This window comes from Asparagus officinalis, chromosome 8, assembly GCF_001876935.1.
Source record: "Asparagus officinalis chromosome 8, Aspof.V1, whole genome shotgun sequence".
In the NCBI taxonomy this organism is placed as follows: Eukaryota; Viridiplantae; Streptophyta; class Magnoliopsida; order Asparagales; family Asparagaceae; genus Asparagus; species Asparagus officinalis.
The window spans coordinates 7,931,173-7,951,383 of NC_033801.1; the positions used below are offsets into that span (position 1 = coordinate 7,931,173).

A 20,211-nucleotide genomic window follows, 5' to 3' on the forward strand; every position below is an offset into this window, starting at 1 on the left:
CCCGATATGATTTTTTTTTTTTTTTACTTAGGGTTTACTTGGGGTTTTTTTTTTTTATAACAGCATGATTGCTGCAGTGATTTTTTTTTTTAAGGTAGTCAGCTGTACAGTATACAGAGCTAAAACGGCTTGGAATGGAGGGAATTGCAATGGGGCTGCCCGCTGAGTTTTTTGGGTGGCCACACCAACGAAATCCTTGCACAACCAAACAAAGTACCGTGGAAGCCTGACAACTACAGTATTATACCACCCAAAAGACCCCCAACCGGAACAGACCCTTAATAATTTGTAAAAATTTTAAAAATATTACCAGAAAAATCATAATTTTGTTTGTTTACACTTCCATTGCTCGCAAGCTTGTTAGATGCTTAAATATTCAAGAATCACGATGAGAAGATGTCTGAACAATTATTATTATTATTTAGTTTGATGAGTGAACTATCTCATGATCCTTCAGACCACGAGTATCAAACCTCGTGTATGGCATGCGTATAGTCTTATTTCCAACAAATATTAAGAAGAATTCAAATCCACAATACTCATTAAAAGAGTTAGTTCACATAAACTGGATGATCTAAAGGATGGTTTTTTTTTTTTGGGGGGGGGGGGGGGGAAATTCAAGGAAATTAATAGTAAGAATGCCATTCCATTCCATTCTCATCACTAAAATCATCAACTCTTTACATCTACGATCCATCACGTTAGTTATAAATTCACTTCGCCCTCTCCGTCTCATTATTGCTCTCTTCTAACTACGCAGACGCAACAAGCAGCACCTCGGCCTCCTCAACATCCGTCGACGGATCGACCGCCCGTTCATAAACCGCTCTCGCCCTCGCAATCCATCCAGCGTTCTAACAACTGCATGCCTCGTGACGCCTAAATTACCAAGCAGTTCCTCATTATGAAGGTATCTGTACCGCGACTGATCGATTCTCGATAGTAGACTTAGCTGCACGGTCGAATATGCATGTTTCTTGCATGGTTGATGAATTTGTTCTTCATCTCAAGGTTGGTGCAGGCCAGCCAGAGGGAGCGGTTGCGGTAGTGAAACTCGAGGTCACGCTCGAAGGCTGTGATACTACAGGGGGTATATATAAACATCAATCAGCAACATTATGAAATGTTCGGACTCTTTCACAAGCCACACCGCACCGAGTTCGTAACATGATAACACAATATTTTTCTCTTATACTTTAGGAAATCACAGCATAATCATCACTTTTTTTTTTTGTTCCTAAGAATTAAAACATCACACAAGAACACCATGTTAATCTTTTAGACCACAAACAAAACCAAAGCGAGAGCACATGCATAAACCAAACAACCCGCCTCATCCCTGAGCTCCCACTATCAAAAGGAGTATTGTCAATCAAAGGCTGCGCCCCAAATCCCAGTGCCTGCTGCCCCTGCCACTGCAACCCGCCAGCTTTAGGCTGCAAGGCTCCAGCGCCGGGCTGCACATTTCCAGCACTAGGCTGCAGCTGCCCCTGATCTTGTTCTTGATTGCTGACTCCATTTACAGTAGCATCTAACTGCTGCTGTTGATCCTGCTGCAAATCCCCTGCAGCTGGCTGTTGCCCAATTGGCTGATTCGGAGCGGTGACTGGCGGAACGGGCGGAGCGGGTTCCGGAGAACCCGAAAGCCCGGAATTTTGTTCGGGTACTGGAAATGGCGATGGTGGCGATTCGATGGAAGGATCGGAGGTTTCTGGCAATGTGGGGAGTGCTGAAGGTGAGGAGAAGAGGAGGGAGGAGATGCAGATGAAGAGGATGAAGAATGCCATGTTCGGATCGAGTTTGGTATTTTTGGTTTGAAATGGAGTAGGGAGGTTTTGATGATACAAAGTGAAAAGGGAGCAGCTATTTCAGGTCTTAACAAATCCATCAGGACCTGCTCCATTCCTCCATCCAGTTGTTGAGCATAGATCTATAATAAACTAGTCAAAATTTAGTGATTGGTTATTTATTATTATTATTATTATTATTTTTAAAGGAGCCTTCAGGAGGAGGAAAGTTCTCATAATCTTTGCACAATCACAAGAAGAGGAGACTTAAGGTAAGAGTCTGATGTCTTCTATCACCATTCAAAAAAATGCTGAATGATGGCACTTCTCTCAACATCTAACGCTGCTGCTCATATTCAAGTAATGGACAATACGTCATGAGAATTTTTATACCATGCAAACTTTTCTTTGTACTCCCAGAACCCAATTTGTGGATATATGTATATACAGAGAGATTGTGTCTGTGTCACCCATCAACTCGTATACGTACAAGAGAAAGAATCAAACTTGCTCAAGAGAAAAATGTACAATTAGCGGGAAAATGTCTCAGCTGTATGCAATCCGTCTAATATATCAAGAACCTTGGTCCTTTCTAAGTGAGATTCTAAGGCCATATTGAACTCCCTGGAAGGAGAATTACCAAAACTCCTGCTCAAACCTCTGCCAGCTTGTTTCCTCTTATCTTTGTCAATTGCAAGCTCCTGGCTTTTGCTTCTCACTAACACTGTTTTCTTTGAATCTACACGGCCTAGCATCTCTCTATCCTCTTCTGAGAGTTCAAAGACGATCGCAGGCTTGCCATTGCTCATGAGGGATATATCTTTTTCTGTTTTCTTTAAATTGCGAGCTGGTTTCATGGACTTGTAACCTTTGTTCCTCACCTGGAGTACAAGATGGTGAAGCCAAACTGCTAGTTCTAGTATGCATTCTTCGGTCTTCTCCTTGTCTGCGTGATATAGTGTTTGAATGCGAGTAATGCTATGTTGAGGCGAAGGATTTTTGTTTGTCTCAGTACTGCAAAAACAGCTTGCTGTTAGAATCTAAATTGAAGCTTATTTACATGATACTGCTTAAATAAGGTTGTGAAATATCAGTATGATGTAACATGGGTGTGGACTGGATCCTGCATCAAAAGTTGAAGATACTTCAGAAATAATGATGGATTTCAGAATTTTTCTCCTAGAAGTAATCCATCTGCATTGGAATTCTTTCTGGCGTTTTCGTCATTTGACACCCGCAAATCTTTGTCAGTTCTACGTTAGACTCCTCAATCTTCATATTTCTAAATTAGATCACAAAATCTATTGAGTTGTATTAAATAAGACCCCCAAAACTATTTAAGTTATTATAAAAAGGAGCCCTAAATCTATTAAGATGTCTTTTAAATAAGACCCACATTTGAACAAATAGAAAGATGTAGGGGTCTAATATAGGAATTTTAAGATTTGAGGTATATAGAATTAACAAAGATTTGGAGGTCTAACATGACAAAAACCCAATTTTCTGAGGTTATTCACTAGTGGCTGATTGTAACAATATGTGAACTAGAACTCTAGAAGAATGTAGTGATGAAAACATAAATTTGAAAGGTAAAGAGAGAAACCAAACTAACCAAATGTTAGCCCATTCTCCAACCCATCCAAAACCTTGATGTGCCCTGGATGAATTTCAAGAACAGAAGTGAGACACTCTTAAGTACTTTGCCGCAAAACTGGAAGTATCGAGCAGATGCAATAGAGATTGAACTAAAAAACAAGGGGAGAAACTGTGGTGTAGAAGCAACAGAAATTAAGAGGCGTTTCTAATATTTACCTTATTGTATTTTCAGCCAAAGGAACTAACCATCTGAGAGTTTTCTGCATTTCAGCTTTGATTTGAGCAGCAGTATACTGCCAAAAAAAAAAGGGAAAAAATCAAGATTTGACAGTATAAAACATGAATCAACAAGTCAGCAAGAAATTATGAGTTACAGGTGTTGAGGTTTAGCTACAGCACAGGGATGTGCCATAATGAAGCAAGTAGACAAGAAACTTGTTAATTACAACTAAACGAGCATTTATCCACATTTTTAATATGGGAGCAGTGTAGATAAACGTAATTTAGCATGTGATGCTACTATTAAGCCTATAAAGGAAACAATGCAAGTTCTGGGTACTTTCTTCGCGAAGACTGAAGACCCCCTATGCATGATTTCTTAATTATCTTAATCAAAAGCATGCAAATGTACTGGTAACTAACATTCAACTTAAGAAGCCCTCGAGGTATCTACGAATTGTTGTAATCTCCCAGCTGTAAAGAAAGCAAAATATGTACCAAAAAAGGAGGGGGCCAAAAAAAGCAAAACACTTGACGTTTGCCAGTAATTAGTTTTTTATATTTTCATACTTGTTCCCAAGTTTTCAAGTATTTTAAGTTTTTCTTAGACCAAAAGCATTTAATAGTTCAGCAGCATTGCAATATTTCAGTCCAGACGTCAGGTAAATTCTTTACATGCACTCAGCCTAACCCCCAAATTTTACTAAAGAATATAAGGAATTGCCAACTGAATGAATTGAGGTAGAAGTTAAAAGCTAAAACTATCTCTATCAGGAAATATGAGTTGTCTATGAATCATTCAGATTAAAGATCAATAAACTTGAAAATCGTCAAACTGGCAGAAGGTATGCATGCAAATAAAGAAATAACTATACCTCTTCCTTCGCATCAAATGATTGTAACTTAGAACGTAAAGCAGCCTTGACGCCTGGTGGCAATCCTTGATACAATGAGTCTCTTGTATTTGCAGGAAGTGCAAGTGGCCGAGACACCTAAGCATAAAAATTTAAGATCTCAATAAAAAATCCTTCGTAGTATTCTTAACGCTCCAGTGGATCCTAAAGCAGACCTTTCTAGTATCTTATGTCATCTTTTGTATATACAGAGATAGAATGTGTATGTATTAGCCACCATGGAAATAATTTAAGGATGGAGAAAGCATGTACTTACGATGTTATCAATTTGAGCAATAACATTAGCATAGTGCAACGCGAGACCAGAAACACCTAAACATTGATTATGAACCGGCCCATGTTCACCCATATTGGCATCTGCAGGGATTAATTGGTTTGACATTATTATACAAAGTTGACCAAAAATGCCATACTGAACTAAATAAGCATTAAATTTATGCAAGATGTTCAAAATAAGAGTATAAAGACATTGTCATGGAAATGCAAACAAATTTCACTAACAATGGTCTAGAGATGCATCCACACAATGTTTGACGTGTAGCACACTGCAGGCAAGTATGTAATGCAAGATCATTTTATTATACTAACGCGATAATTCAAGTGTGAACTGCTATAAGATCCTACACTATAGGATGTTACATAAAATTTATTTTAAGTTCACATTGCAAGAAACATCTTTGTCGTTTGGAGTATGAACGTTCAGAAGTAGGCTTCTGAAATTTACCTTTATGTCCATAGACAGAGATGAAAATCATTCAACATTATGGCATTTATTGATCAAAATTTTTGTACAGTTCACATATTTATGATCAAGCAACCCTGGAGAAACTACCAAAAGTCTTCTAGATTAAGAAAAGGGTAAACAAATGAGGAGATGGCAAGTTCTGCTGCAAACAGCATCTGGAAACTAAAGAAAGAATCTACGAAATGCAACCTGCTATATCTCTAGGTCGACGTAGTTGATCTAAGAGCTATAATTATAAGCACAGAAAGAGAGATCAAATCTGGTATTATGTGGAAAGTAATGAATGATCAGGTGTTTAATGCTAGCTTCTGTTGTGCAGAATATCATGGTCAGACAATGATAACAGGGAAAAGGCAAGGCACGCTGATATGCTAGACAAAAGGGTAAAATAATTGATCCCTCTAATCACCAGTCTTAATGTGAGCCTTAGCTGCCCTAAATAGCTATGACCAGCTTTGAGTCAAATACATCAAAAGTAGCAGATTTACCATGCTACATGCTTTAGAAAGCTAGGAAGAAAAGAGTTTTAATTTACATTGCGAGTTGAAGATGATACAGTTCTTCTTTAGCAAACTATTGTCTTTTTCCACCTACATCTAAACTCTCTTCTGGCCACAGGTAATTTAAAACTGGTTGCATGAGCATAGAATATGTGAACAATAAATGATGCCATACTATGTACATTTTTGTTGGCTGATTCAATCTTTTAAATTTGGCCCATACTCTAAAATTGGGTTAATCTATATACCAAATATATCATAAGACAATCTAGTGATTGATTGCAAAGAAGGCGTTTGCACTGAGAAATAGTTCATCAATCATGTTCTATTGGTAAATGCACTATCAAATTGACAAGGGCATTAGAATGATCCCAGAGAAAGGGGTGCATCATTGGACTATGTAGAAGTTAGCTCTTTACACCTCAGCTTGTATCCACGTCCAAAAATCTTTTTTTCTTTTTTCACAGCATATTCTATATACAGAAAGATGTGGCTGGGTATTGATCAGGTTGGTGGTTGCTGTATGTAGTGGTTGCGGTTCAGGGATTTGTACGGGTTTGTGCAGATATGTGCAGCATAAATTAAAATAAAGTACAAAAACAATGAACAATAGCAAGGTACAGCTGAAGAAAAAAGATTACCTTTTTCAATACGTAATTCATTTTATCTCTTTACTTTCCCTAGTTCTACTCAAGACACCAGCACATATACCCCCACAAAATTGCCAAGGCAAACCCTACAGACTCCGTGTTTGAAAACCCAGCAAACGTCAAGCCTCCATTTAAATATTTCCTTTAGATATTACTACTAGTATGTATACTGCAAAGCCAATTAATGCGTGCAAATTATACATGATCTGTAAGAATTATGGTTTTCTTCTCTTTATACATAAGATATTAAGACATATACCAAATCAAAAATACCAGACGACCAACAATTCAATAACTACGTCCCGTGCAGTCCCTATTAAAAAAAATGCAATAACCATCCATGGCTCCATTTCTTGTTTTCCTTTTGATATTTCTCTCAGTAGGTTATGCCCTAAAATCTCTTAGATTAAAAATGTGCAAAGTCCGCATAATACTATCAAATATCATGACAAGAGAGACATGCATGTATGGATTTCTGATCCTCTTTGACTACAGTAGCTATTAAACGCGCTTTATAGAATGAACATTCAGTAATAGGATGGCAGGTCAATCGGTGTTTTTAAGGTTATTGTTCAATGCAACAAGAATGGACTACTATATTGGGAGGTAAACACAATCTGCAAGGTGGTTTTTCAAAGTCACTAAACCAATAGCTGCACCATGCATGAATGCACTATCTGTGCACAAGAAAGGTTAACAATCTTTTGTTGGGTAGTCAGAAAAGTTTCACGCTAGATATTTAATTTTTGCAAACTAGACTATTAAAGTAACTTCACTATGAAAATATCAGATATTTCCAATAAAAGATGAGTACAAAAGCTCAGTAAAACGAGTTAAGTGCCACAACTAAACAAGGGTGCCAGTATCGCAGAAGTGCATCAACACCTACCAGTAACACCAAATGCATCCAAAATCACTTTATGTAGATAGACAACAACATCTACAAGGCACTCCACAACCTACAAACAAGAATTCAACTGTAAAAAAAAATTGCAGTTAAATTCGAATTTCAGATGCACAACCGAAGTATGTTAAAAGTTACATGTTGCTACCTCTTCCAAATTTCTGGACCAAAGAGATTTTTTCTTTAAACTCTTGACTAACTTCCTTTGCCGCTTAAGTTCAGTGTGTAAAATCATAAGGCTCTCTGCTAAGAACAAGGGATTGGGGTTAGAAGGGGGGAAAATTCAAATGGGGGTTGTACATAAAAAAAGGATATGAAGAGGGGGGAAAATTCAGTAAGCTAAGTCCGAAAATATTCAAGAACATTTATGGAGTACATTAGCATCATCATCATTCAAGCCTTTTTTGATCAAAATAGGTGGCCTATGGGCTACCAGGCTTCAAGAAATATTTTACATCTTGAAAGTGCATTACCACATTAATGCCTATGTCCCTGAATAGTAACATTGTATAAGATTCCTGTTAACAAATCCAGTGATGGCCATATCCCTCAAAAACCGATTTTAACCCTTATGTTACTCAAGAACAACTATGTACATAGGATCCTTTTGTCAAAAAGTAATTGCAATTGAATATTTCAGGTTAAACTTGTCATGCCTATCATTCTAAATTTGTACTGAACTAGATAGGAAAGTTAAACAGGAAAAGATATGCCTTTACCCCGACTAGTTGCAGGTACTGCCTCTTCCTCCCGCAGCTTCCGCTGATAATCCTGTTCAAATCTGTCCAACGCATGTGACTCATGATAGAGCTCCTAAACATTTAGAAGAGATGAGTTCACTATCTGCAAATAATAAATTGCTAAATATTATTGTGATTGAAAAATAGTGCTAGTTGAAGTCTTAGGATGAAAATTTTAGGACAGCAATTATTATGCAAGTTTTATTTCATTTTTTTTTGGAGAAAATCAATTATTATGCAAGTTATCTTATTAACAAGTACAAAATGACTTAATACATGAAAGAATTGCAGAAAAAGAAAATAAATAGAAAAGCACAAATAAAGAGATCCATTTTCAGATATAAATAATGCATTTACAGTTGATCGCGCTCAGTAGACTGTGGAGCATATCAAAGTATAGCCAACGTAAATAATAAGTAAATATAACAGTAGCCCATGCGTTAAAAGTTTTAATATATAATCCAACTATTATTATAAAGTAAAATAAAATTCAATTCGTAAAGTATGGCATGCTGCTCAAACTAAACATAAACATGCTTAATGATAATTGTGAGTATAAGGGCAAAAGATCTAGCCACTTTAGTATGAATCTTGTGTCCATCTATGAACAGTTCTACCACATGAATTTGCAATGTTTAAAAATCTCCTCCAGGAGATCAGGTTTACTTTGTTTTATATGGGAGGTGATATCAAACTAGAGAAATCAACTTCAAATGACTTTGCAACTACACATCTTTTTTGTTTGGACCATCCTCTCAACCTCAACCTTTTGGCATGTAGGGGAATGGAGGTAGCATATCTTGCACTTATTACGTGCCATTTTCTCACTGTTTGTTAACTCTACCGCCTACGTGTGCAACAAGTTCCTTGAGAGCAATATTATACTTTCCACCAATTCTGCAACCCCCATTAATGTATAAAATTCTCCTCACGGTTCTTATTGAAGGGCACTCTTGGACATTGATACTGCAACCTCATTCTTGAGCTCCCTAAACAAAATTATTGCACTTTCCTAGATTACATGAGATTGGCTGGACTTACAAGGTCTATAAATAGCAACCAGTGCCATATATGAAAATTTAAAAATCCATAATTCTAATGAATTATGGGTTCTGTTCTGTCATTTGCTCCTGAAAATTATAATTTCTGCCATTAAAAAACAAAAGCTGTATGCAAAAACTAAAGTTTGAAGCACATTACATATAATAGCTACTTTCATTGCGATCAATCAACCGGACCGATGGGACCTTGTTATCAGAATATGACCAATAAACAATAAGTAAAACCTCAAGAGAGTGCTTTTGAGCGTCATAGAGAGTTTGTTACTGAGGGAAGGGCGCTTAGGTTCATGGCAAGCCGCTAACATGTTTGGATGTAATAACTTTTGAGGAATTTTTTTTCACTTATAAAATAAGGAGGCTAGGACCTATACACTATGTACAATAAAGAAAGGGGCTAGTATAGTCTCCAGAAGATAAGAATTTGAATTATATGCTGCTAGGTGCTAACTGCTAAGGCCTGATATTAACCACGGATTATGGCGGGAAAAGGCCTCAACTAAAATATACTTACAGAAGTATCTTGAACCAAATTTATCAACTGCTGCATCGATGTTTCTACCTCTTCACTAAGTTGCTCCTGAGGAATACATTCCGAACCCAACCTTTAACATAACCCAAAAAAAACTTAAATTAACTTGCTTGATAACTATAAAAGAGTGGTATTATTTTGCAGCCAGTGGTAAGCTTACTTCTGAAAGTAACGGTCCAAATTATGCCAAACAGGGTCTTTACATAGGTTTCCAAATCTTATAACTTCTGCAGCGAACACATCAAGCTCATGTCTGTGGGAGAAAATAAGTACAACAAAATCATTAACAAGATAATACACAAAGATTAAAAAGTAAAAAAAACACTAAATGCAGTAATTTTGTATGTTAGGTTTCTAGTTACTGCACCTCTTATCAGCAGCTGCAATTATCATCAGCTCTCTGTTGCCCGCTGAAGTAATTCGTCGTATGCCGTCTGACTTTAAAACATCCTTTTTCAAGAATTCGATGTTTTCTTCTGAAACAGACGCAAGCAAGGTAGCACCCTTAGCAATTGTATTAGCAACTTCAAACGCCAGTATTGATATTTTGTTGCCTCGAGTTGTAACACCAGAGATAAATCCGCTATTAGATTTCAAATTCGACATGCTACTTCCAAGTGTATCTAAGACCTCTACAGCCCTCTCTAAGCTAGCAATGCCAGCCCTTCCAATAATTGAACTCATTTCTGAAACCTAAGGAACATTAAAATAAATATTAGTAACTTAGTGCTGCCATCATATGCAAATCACAAGAAACCCTAATTTTCCATAATAAATTCCATACAAACATTCCCAACTATAATGAAAACCATCATGATTTCACAGTTTCATTCTGAATTAGGTGTCATCACTCCACCAATTTAGGGTCTGGGAAAAAACAATGTATCAGCTATTGGGTCAGGTTCTTCTTCTTCTTCTTCTTTTTCTCAAGAGGTTGAAGTCGAAAGGATAAGGTTAAGTTGTGTTTCTGAGCCTAAATGTCTCTACAGATTTGGACAATGTGCTGCTAGCATTAGAAGAACAACAAAATGCTGCATCAATGCGGACTTGAAATGGGCATAAATTCTAAATGATAATTTCATGACTGGACATGATCTTGGATATAAAATAATTTCACTTTGAAATATATACTAAGATGCATAGCCTAAAAACGTTTAGAGTTCATTTCGATATCAAATACATTGCCAGATCTTGTAAAACCCCTATTCGAAGAATGGTCAGTGTGAAGTGGACAACTACAGATGCTTTTATTTCAATGAACAGTTAGCCTGATAGCATACCAGAAGCCTGCAAAATAAACTCAAACTTCTCGATTTCTCATCCTTTTGGAGATTATGCAAATGTAGGAAATTAAGAAGAATCCTGATTGCCTGTCATAATTACAACTCAACGCTAACATCACATATTCCAAGTGTCAATGGGTAATCGGAATGTCAGACTACATATGAGTTTCTTCTTCTTCATTATTATCTCATCAGTAGATCTTTACGATAGCATCCTGTAGTTAACATTATTAAATTATTTACGATCGATGATGGATTTTCTCATTGAATTGTCTTTCGTAATGTCTTAGATATTATGCATGGTGCTGTTACCTATGTGTTTTTCTAGTGAGGTCATTCGGTCTTGTTAGACGAGAGATTGCATGCGTAGATTTTTCTTTTCTTTTCTTTTTTTTTTCTTTTTAGGTGCTGATTCTACTACCTGTTATCCTCTGTGAGCTTTTTTCCTGGGGATTTCAAATTTGGTCCCCCATTCTTTCTCTCAAAAGAAAATCAAATTCTTCGTACTAACAAAAAACGAATACTTTAAATAAGCCCCCTCCCCTGTTGTTTAATTTTCAACTATCCCTCAAAAAATAAAGAGTAAGGATGCCACCAGCTAAATTCTCGTAAAAAAAACTATCTTTATCTACTTTTTCCTCAATCCAACTCCAAAATAATTGAAACAACAATCAAACTATCAAAAATAGTAAAATTCTCCAAAACAACAAACAACCAATAAAATTCACAGAAACTATATAGGTTAAAAAACAGACCTTTCCAGTCCCAGCTCTCGCCGGCGTCATCCGGAGCTCGCCGGAATCAAAATTCTGGATCCCACACCCATAAATCCCACTAAACTCATCCGGAAACGACCGGAAATCGCTCTTCTCCTCCTCCTCCCCCCTCGAGCAAACGCACCCCATCTCCTATCTCCTTCCTTCAATTTCCCCCAATTTCAAAACCCTAATTTTTGTCAGGAGTCCTCAGATAACGCTATCTTCTTTTTTTCTCGGTCGTTGGAACAATGACTTGAATAATAAACCCCTTCGCCCTTTATTCATACTCATCGCCGTCAATGCGCGTAAGTGCCTGCAGCTTTGATTGACTTGGTTTTAAGATTGAACTTTGAACGTATGAGCCCAATTAAGCTCGTTAGATTTGGCGGGGGAGTTGGAGGAATTTACGGTGCTGCCACCGCGTGAGATACACGGGACGTACTTAATAGTAACATGGAGAAAGGACAAGAGCGCCCCCATCGATCTTGGAATCCGCGTTGGGGATGAAACGGGATTTATACGTAAATCCTTGGATATATTTGTACGTCAAGATTTGAGTAGGATTTGTGAATACAAATGTTGCCTTTGTTTTGACCGTTAGATTAATAGATTTGAGGGAGATTTAATGTCAATTTTGATGACTTACAGTTTTTATGAGATACGTTGAACATGCTAACAAAGCCTCGCTTCAAAATTTTATAATATTTTAAACATCGGCTAAATATCATAAAACCCCTTTCAACTTTGGATGATTATCAGAAAATTCTTCTTAACTTTGATATTTTATCAGAAAACCCTCTAAGTTATCTGACAAGATCTCAAAGTTAAAAGGATCTTTCTGATAAAATCGGAAGGTTAAATTGGGTTTTTTGTGATAATCCCGATACTTGAGGAGGGTTTTTTCCGATGTTTTGAAAGGGGGGTTTTCCGATAATCATCCAAAGTTAAGCGGGGTTATCTGGTAGTTAGCTAGCCTTTAAACATCCCATATATATGGCATAACTCATTTATTTTTTTAATTTTATCTGCTTTCTCGTCTCGTGTATCCATATATTTTATCTTGTGTAGCACATGTTCGCATTTGATTCCGATACACACAGATGTGACTCTTTCTTAATGATGCATTTCGTATTTACTGTCAGTAAGCAAATAAGGGCTCGTTTCGTTGGTTTATTTTGAAGGGGAAACCTGCTACAGATGTCCCATCTGTGTTAGCTTTCAGCCATTTTACCCCTCAAAAACGGGCTACCAAACGGGCCCTAAGTATCATATCTGATCCATCTACACCCATTGCCACTAGTCCATTTCTTCTTAGAAGCGCCTACATGCGAGCATACGATTCTAACCTACCCATGAATAAAACGGGGGCAGAAGTGGCATTTCACCTCACACTGGAAAGCTCAGGACCGTCCACTAGCATTGAGGCGATTCCCAAGGCGGGGTAATGGGAAGGACGTGAACTGTTGATCTGCGTGAGGGACTCGATCGGAAACTGTAGGGGGGCAGGTGGGGCCCGGGACGTTGAGGTGAACGGGACGTATGAGCTTTTGTATTGATGAGCGTCTTTGACGATCTCGTTCTTGATGCTGAGCTGGGGGGCTTTATTTTTTGTACTTTTTGTCTAGACGTTGAATTTGCTCCCGTACGTGGGCCTATAATAAATGAGAAAGCGAGATCGGGAAAAAAAAAAAAACTATTGAGTGCAAACCCGAACAAATTCGTCTGTCTTGATATTTATGAGCCGGCGTGTAAATGTGCGATGTGTAAGCTGGACTTAGGTTGGACGTGGATTGAAAATTATAGATTGGATTTTTGAGATTAAGTTCGTCAAGTAGACCTAAGCTGAAGTCAAAACGTTGTTAAATTAATAAACATTTTCTAGGCGGAACATGTGCACCTGTACTTTAGAAAGCTTTAGGGCATCTCCAACGCAGCGGGATTTTGCCGCTGCGTTGAACTGTTTCCCCTCCAACCGTGCTGCATTCTTTACGGCATTTTGGAGCATATGAACAGTGCGACGGAAAATATGGTGTCGCACTGTTTATCCGTGTTATTACTGTTTATTATTTTTAATTTTTTAAATATTTATTTTTTTCTTTTTACTTAATATAAAAATAAATAGAATGGAATATACTGAGAATATTCTTTTTTTTGCAAAAAATAGTGCAATGGGTTGGAGATGTATTACTGTTTGATATGATTTTTATACCATTTTGGTGCAAAATTTACACTATTTTGGTGCAATGGGTTAGAGATGGTCTTAGAAGTGTGCATATGTTGGTCTATATTGTTAACTTTAATCCTATCTTCATCTATATATTTCCTTATATTTGATGAAAGCGTTAAAGAAAATGGACATGAATTCATTGAGTTGGTGGATGTCAATTTGTTTTTCATTACTAGGATCATTATTCTACAAGAATTTGCAATTTGTAGGCTCTTATTCAAAATGCGGCCCACTAACTTGGTGGATGTCAATTCGTCTTTCATTACTAGGGAGGAGGGCGTACGTACCATCTCTCTTGTGATGTAGTGTAGATTTATTAGATGAACCATCCATACGCTTGTAGAATTGATTTTGACGTAGTGTACAAAGTTTATTCATATTTCGTGAAGTATATGTACATTATAACAATTTCTTATGATTTATTTTCCTTAATAAGTGGCATATGATTCCTTTCTATCATTTTTCTCTATTATACAATTGATGGATTCTTGCATTTTTATCTGTTTTTCCCCTGTTTATCTGAATCGTCAACTTTGTGGTTTGTTCTATAAAAGTTCAACTAAATATTTCAGGAGGTCTTTGTTTGTTACAAGTAGTTGCTAGAAATTAGGAGTCTAGCTCAGTTTGGTTTGAATAAGTCCTAGTCTATAGGAATCAGTTGTTTTGGTTGTTTGTTACAAGTAGTTGCTAACAGTTATGAATCTAGATCAGTGAGCTATTTACTTGTACTCAATAAAAACCAAGCATTTTGCATCCAGTTTAATGTTTACACAAACCTTTAACTTTACAAACTGGTATCAGAGCCACCACTGGGCCTGATTATTTAAAGTAAGTTGCAGCTTAGAGAGAAAAAAAAAGAGTGAAACACAGAGATGAGTGACGAAAAGGTTTCTGCAAAGATCCCTCAATTCGATGGTCTTCATTATGATCATTGGAGTGAATTAATGGAGAACCTTCTTCGTGCCAAAGGCCTGTGGAGTCTCGTTGAGAATGGTTTCAAGGAACCACGCACAGGGACAATACTTACAGACACAGAGCAAGAGCAGCTGGGGAATACCAGAACAAAGGATCATAAGGTGAAACACTATCTCTTCAGAGCTATTGATAGAGCCATTTTTTAGCAAGTTTTGGACAGACGCACGTCTAAAATTGTTTGGGACTCACTGGAGAGAAAGTTTGGAGGGAATGATCGTGTTAAGAAGTCACTTCTGAATTCATTAAGAAGAGACTTCGAGGTCCTTGTGATCAAAGAAACTGAGACCATTACAGAGTACTTTGCTAAAGTAATGGTTGTTGCAAACAAAATGAGGAGCAATGGAGAGGAGATGTCAGACTCAAAAGTGATGGAGAAAGTCCTTTGAACCTTGACGTAGAGGTTTACCTATGTGGTAGTGTCCATTGAAGAATCAAAAGACACAGGTTCGATGTCCATTGATGAACTTCAAAGTTCTTTAGTTGTTCATGAGCAAAAGTTTAAAAGAACCAGGAGCAAGGTTGATCAAGTGTTGAAAGCAGCAGCAGAGGCAGAGGAAGAGGACTGATTAGAGGCAGAGGGCATGGCAGAGGACGTCAAACTTTCAACAGAGCCACAGTAAAGTGTTTCAAATATCACAATTTGGGGCATTTTCAGTATGAATGTCCCAAATGGAACAAGGAAGCTAACTACACACAACTGAATGAGGAAGAAGAATTGCTTTTGATGGCGTATGTAGAAGAACATGAAGCAAATAGAAATGATGCGTGGTTTCTTGACTCAGGGTGTTCCAACCATATGTGCGGTGATAGAGGTATGTTCTCAAGCTTGGTTGATGGCATCAAACACTCAGTTAAATGTGGCAACAACACTAGGATGTTAGTGGCAGGCAAAGGCAATGTTAAGGTTGGTGTTCAATGGCATCCATTTCGTGGACAGCGATGTGTATTATGTTCCTGAACTTAGGAACAATTTGTTGAGTGTGGAACAGTTGCAGGAAAAGGGTCTTGCTATTCTAATAAAAAATGGAGCATGTAACATCTATCATGCGTACAGAGCTCCCTTCTATAAAAATGGAGCATGTTATCTACTCGTGATTTGCACAGAATTCCCTTTTGTAGAGGAGCAGACCTTTGTCGTCACTGTACAAAAAGAAGATTACACATGAAAATCACTAGTAGATACCCAGGATTATATACAAGGAAGTAATAAGGATTAGAAAGTAACAAACCAAAAACAAGTATGTAAGTTACAAAAGATATTGTCCAAAAGATGTTATAGAAGGGCGGCGAGAAGATCTGTAGCCTAAGGCTAGCTAACGGATGCATACGTCCTCGTTAATGTCTTCACTAGATGTTATGAGATCAGAAAAACCTTTTCTCCCATATGAGAGTTTTTAGCTTGAGGTTCTTCATGGATGTTGCTGCACCTGTCCAGAAAAACAAATAGTAAGTAATCTTGGAGGCCAGTTGAAGAGGGGTGGAGTTTTTATGCCTGAGTGAAAGAGGTTATTGCGAGCTCTCCATAGGACCCAACAGATGATAGGAAAACATAATCTCCATAGGTGTTGCACAGAAGTCTCAACTGACCTATCGTAGTGTATATCAAAACAATGTTTGGTGAGAAGAGGGAGGACCAGAATGGCAATTCTAGGGTGGAAGAATACCCATACTTGTTTGGTAATTTGGCAAGAAAGAAAGAGATGGTTGTGTGATTCTTGGTCACTACAAAAGGAGCAGGATGGATCATCTGTCTATCCTCTGTTGAGGAGCCTGTCTTTGGTTTTCAGTTTAGCCATGGAGAGCAACCAAAGAAAGAACTTAACTCTGCTAGGAAGTAAGTTATTCCATATAACAGAGCAGTGAGGACTTCGAACGCCTCCATCAGTTATGAGGGAGTAGAGAAATTTGACTGTAAGATCCTGGAGCTATTGAGGGGCCAGTGTACCATATCAATGTTGTGAGAAGGATGTAGATTACTTAATGTTAACAGATGATTAAGAGCTTGAACTTGTGGTCTTTCATTTTCCTAAATAGGTCTCCTAATGATGGGACTCCAGTGTCAGGTATTTCCAAGGAATCTCCCTTGAGATTTAATGGAGACAAGCTTAGAGAAGGCGAGGTTGTAGGCCAGAGGGAATAGGCTAGCCATAGAATTGTTTCCTACCCACTTATCCTCCAAAAAGAGAATACTAAGATCATTACCTAGTCACCATTTGACAATGTCAGTAAATGATTGGTAGCAAGAATAAATGTCCTTCCAAAAATTAGAGCAGTGATAACTTGGTGATATGCTATGAGGGTTGGAGGGGTAGATGGGTTGGAGAACCTTGCCTACATGATTATTCATGGCAAAGTATTTCCAAAGGCATTTAGGCAATAGGGAAATGTTAAAATGGAGAATGTTCGAGATACCCAAACCCCCACAAGATTTGGGGGAGCAGGCATTGTCCCATTTGACCAGAGTTTTGCCTCCTGTATTAGTGGAGTTGGCCCCCATAGTTGCGTCTAATATTATCTATGACCTTGATGAGCCATTTGGGAAGTTTGAAGAAAGACATGTAGTTACTATATATTTCTTATTAATTTTTCTGCTCTAATTGGTGAAAAAAATGAACTTGTTTCACATATTTTGATTTCATGAGAGTGGAGGAAATTGCATTGGATGGATCTTAACTAATTTGGAGGATAACAAATATTTACGGAAAGATAAGAATAGGTAAAAAAATATAAATTAAAACACAAAAGAACCCTGATTTTCTACAATAAAATAGATTATATAATTTGCACAAATAATATCATTCATGGCTTCGACTGAAATAAGAGATATTACTAGTGAATCATAGAGTTTCTCTACAACCAATGTTGTAAAGGATCTCTACCCCACATAAATCCAAAGTAAAAATAGTTAAACTTAACGAATTATTCTCTTCAAATAAAATCGAGTGACTAAATAGAATTTTTAATGATTTAAAGGACTAATTTTGAAATATAAAAGATTTAAGTGACCAATGTAGAACCCTAAAAGCATGTTTTTTATGGGTACCTCTCAAGTCATATGTATTTGCAAAAACATCCCTAAATCTCACTATTTACAAAACTACCACCACATAATAATCGAATTTGGAGGAAACTACCTCCAAATCGTAAAATCAATATTAAAAGGCTAATTTGCTACAATATAAAACTATCAAATGTTTACTCATTATATGGCTTTAAGTATGCTTTTGGTTATTATTTAGACTATAAATTGTTTTGGTCATTTGGGGACCAAATTGCAAGACTCCTTGGGATTTGAGGGGCTCGTGGGCAATTTAAAAGATTTGAGGGACTAATATGACCTTATTGAAGATTTGGGACCACAATGGTAGAGACTTGCTCTTATCAAGTTTGCTACGTTGTTTGCTCCGTATAGTTTGGATTCACAGTTTACCACCGAAATTTTTTTTTTTTGGTGGGTTGGTTTGAGGAGGGGTGGGGGAACTGTAGTAAAGCTCATGCAGCAACTGTTGAGTGACATTCAGTGGGGCCCACAAAGGCCAAATAGTGTAGAGGACCGAACAGTAATTGGATCAGAATCGTCTGAACACGATGTTACGCCACAAATAAATAAACGAAGCACGTAGCTGGTGGTCAGTCTCTTCGACGCTGCACATCTTTTACATCACCGTCCAAATGGACCCCACCACGGGCCTCCGCCACCAAATAAGATCTCGATTCCCATCAAGTGGCAGCAGCATCACACTTGCCCTTATCCCATGCCATCCCCGTCCACGTGTCCACCACCGGCGGCCCAGATCCCTCCACCCCCCTCTACAAATATTCCCGCGCTCCCAAATCCGATCACACCCGGACCCGAATTCATCCGATGGCAGCCCGGAAACCCGCCCGAGTCTCTTCGAGATCTCGATCGCGGCGATCCGCCGGCAGAATCGTGATGGGCTCTACTCCGACGTGACCCCGAGAACGCCGAGAATTTTCCGCGCGCTCTGCACGGGCGAGAAGGCTCGGCATCTCCGGCAAGCCTCTCCACTACAAGGCTCGGCCTTCCACCGCGTGATCCCCGGATTCATGTGCCCAGGGCGGCGATTCATCGCGGCGACGCACGGCTTCGAGTCGGTCTACGGGGAGCACTTCGAGGATGAGAACTTCGAGAGGGGCACGCGGGGCGGGGGTCCTGTCGATGGCGAACTGCGGGCCCCCACACGAACGGGTGCAGTTTTCATATGCACGGAACGAGGCGGACTGGCTCGACGGGAAGCACGTGGTGTTGGGGAGGTGGTGGAGGGGATGGAGTCGTGAGGGAGGTCGAGAAGGTGGGGTCCGAGAGTGGGGAGACCAGCGAGGAGGTCGTCATCGCCGACTGCGGGCAGATCGCCTAGCGTTCAAAAAATCCCAAAGCGATAAATGCGGTGGAAATTATTGGTGGGTTCACGCCCGCGGTCAAAAAAATCCCAAAGCAACGGAATGAATTCTCCAACATCAGCCGCGTGCGTAAACTTTACTAATAAAGCGATAATTCTCAATCAACAGTAGTTGTCAAAATTAGGATTCCACCCGATCGCTCGGTTTTATTAGCAAAGAATCACACAATTTCGGATTCGGGGTTTTACTCGAGCGCTTGATTTTGTTTCTGCAAATCTGAATTTTTTGTAACTCTTGATGTATGATGCATTAGTGCAAATATTTATTGGCTGGGGGGCAATATGACCATTCTGTTTGTGATATTTTGTGCCTCGCTGGATATAATCTCCCTTAAAGCGAACGCTACTTTGGGCTATAGAGTAATTCCAACGCAGCGTGCCAGTCTGCATGTTACGATGCCACCGAACCCCAAAATGAAAAAACAACGCGATCAAAGTGACTTAGGGGCTGTTTGGTGGTTGTTAGTAAAGTTGTGTATTTATGACACAACTTGGAAAGTTGTTGTCCACCTCATCAATTTTACTTTTATATTTTTCTTTGTTTGTTTTTGATTTCATTGGAATCATAAATTGCTTGTTTGGTTTGTAAATGTAATTTTAATTGTTTGTTTGGAAAGTGTAAAAAGTGGTCCCTACTCAAATGATCATATTGGTTGAAATTATTTTTTATTATTTTTTCCTGACTTCAATGTCAGCTTTCTCCTAAAATCATGTCTTTTTTTTATGAAATCACTTTACAAGCCACATCAGCATATGAAATCACTTTACACTATTTTCACAACTACAAACAAACAATTGAAAGTGATGAAAGCTGACATTGGGACCCACTTTTTTACACTTTTCATCCTTTTACATGGTAAAAACATACAACCAAACAGCCCCTTAAAGAAGACCTTCCGAAA

General features: G+C 38.3%; 3 protein-coding genes across 3 annotated transcripts; 1 reads left to right on the top strand and 2 right to left on the bottom strand.

The window, feature by feature from the left end:
* LOC109822478 (translation initiation factor IF-2-like) lies at window positions 785-1,798 on the bottom strand. Its single transcript, XM_020388678.1, has one exon. The coding sequence runs from the start codon at window positions 1,785-1,787 to the stop codon at window positions 1,245-1,247; it is 543 nt and encodes a 180-aa protein (XP_020244267.1). The 5' UTR covers window positions 1,788-1,798; the 3' UTR covers window positions 785-1,244.
* LOC109819809 lies at window positions 2,143-12,111 on the bottom strand. The gene is made up of 12 exons (XM_020385724.1): window positions 11,684-12,111; window positions 10,013-10,338; window positions 9,806-9,898; window positions 9,628-9,718; window positions 8,035-8,128; window positions 7,464-7,558; window positions 7,301-7,370; window positions 4,773-4,873; window positions 4,478-4,594; window positions 3,600-3,676; window positions 3,400-3,444; window positions 2,143-2,801 (listed from the first exon to the last, which is right to left on the bottom strand). The coding sequence occupies exons 1-12, from the start codon at window positions 11,831-11,833 to the stop codon at window positions 2,318-2,320; spliced, it is 1,743 nt and encodes a 580-aa protein (XP_020241313.1). The 5' UTR covers window positions 11,834-12,111; the 3' UTR covers window positions 2,143-2,317.
* LOC109820792 (peptidyl-prolyl cis-trans isomerase 1) lies at window positions 18,754-19,612 on the top strand. The gene is given in 6 exon segments (XM_020386989.1): window positions 18,754-18,823; window positions 18,826-18,889; window positions 18,891-18,919; window positions 18,922-19,049; window positions 19,051-19,178; window positions 19,180-19,612. Coding segments are annotated over 6 exon segments (507 nt in total). The 3' UTR covers window positions 19,268-19,612.

Coding starts and splice junctions, on each gene's coding strand:
- LOC109822478 (XM_020388678.1), bottom strand. CDS start 1,787: ATGGCATTCTTCATCCTCTTCATCTGCATCTCCTCCCTCCTCTTCTCC.
- LOC109819809 (XM_020385724.1), bottom strand. CDS start 11,833: ATGGGGTGCGTTTGCTCGAGGGGGGAGGAGGAGGAGAAGAGCGATTTC. Junction 7,371..7,463: donor GGTCCAGAAATTTGGAAGAG/GTAGCAACATGT, acceptor TCTTGTTTGTAG/GTTGTGGAGTGCCTTGTAGA. Junction 4,595..4,772: donor TTGCTCAAATTGATAACATC/GTAAGTACATGC, acceptor TTTTATGCTTAG/GTGTCTCGGCCACTTGCACT.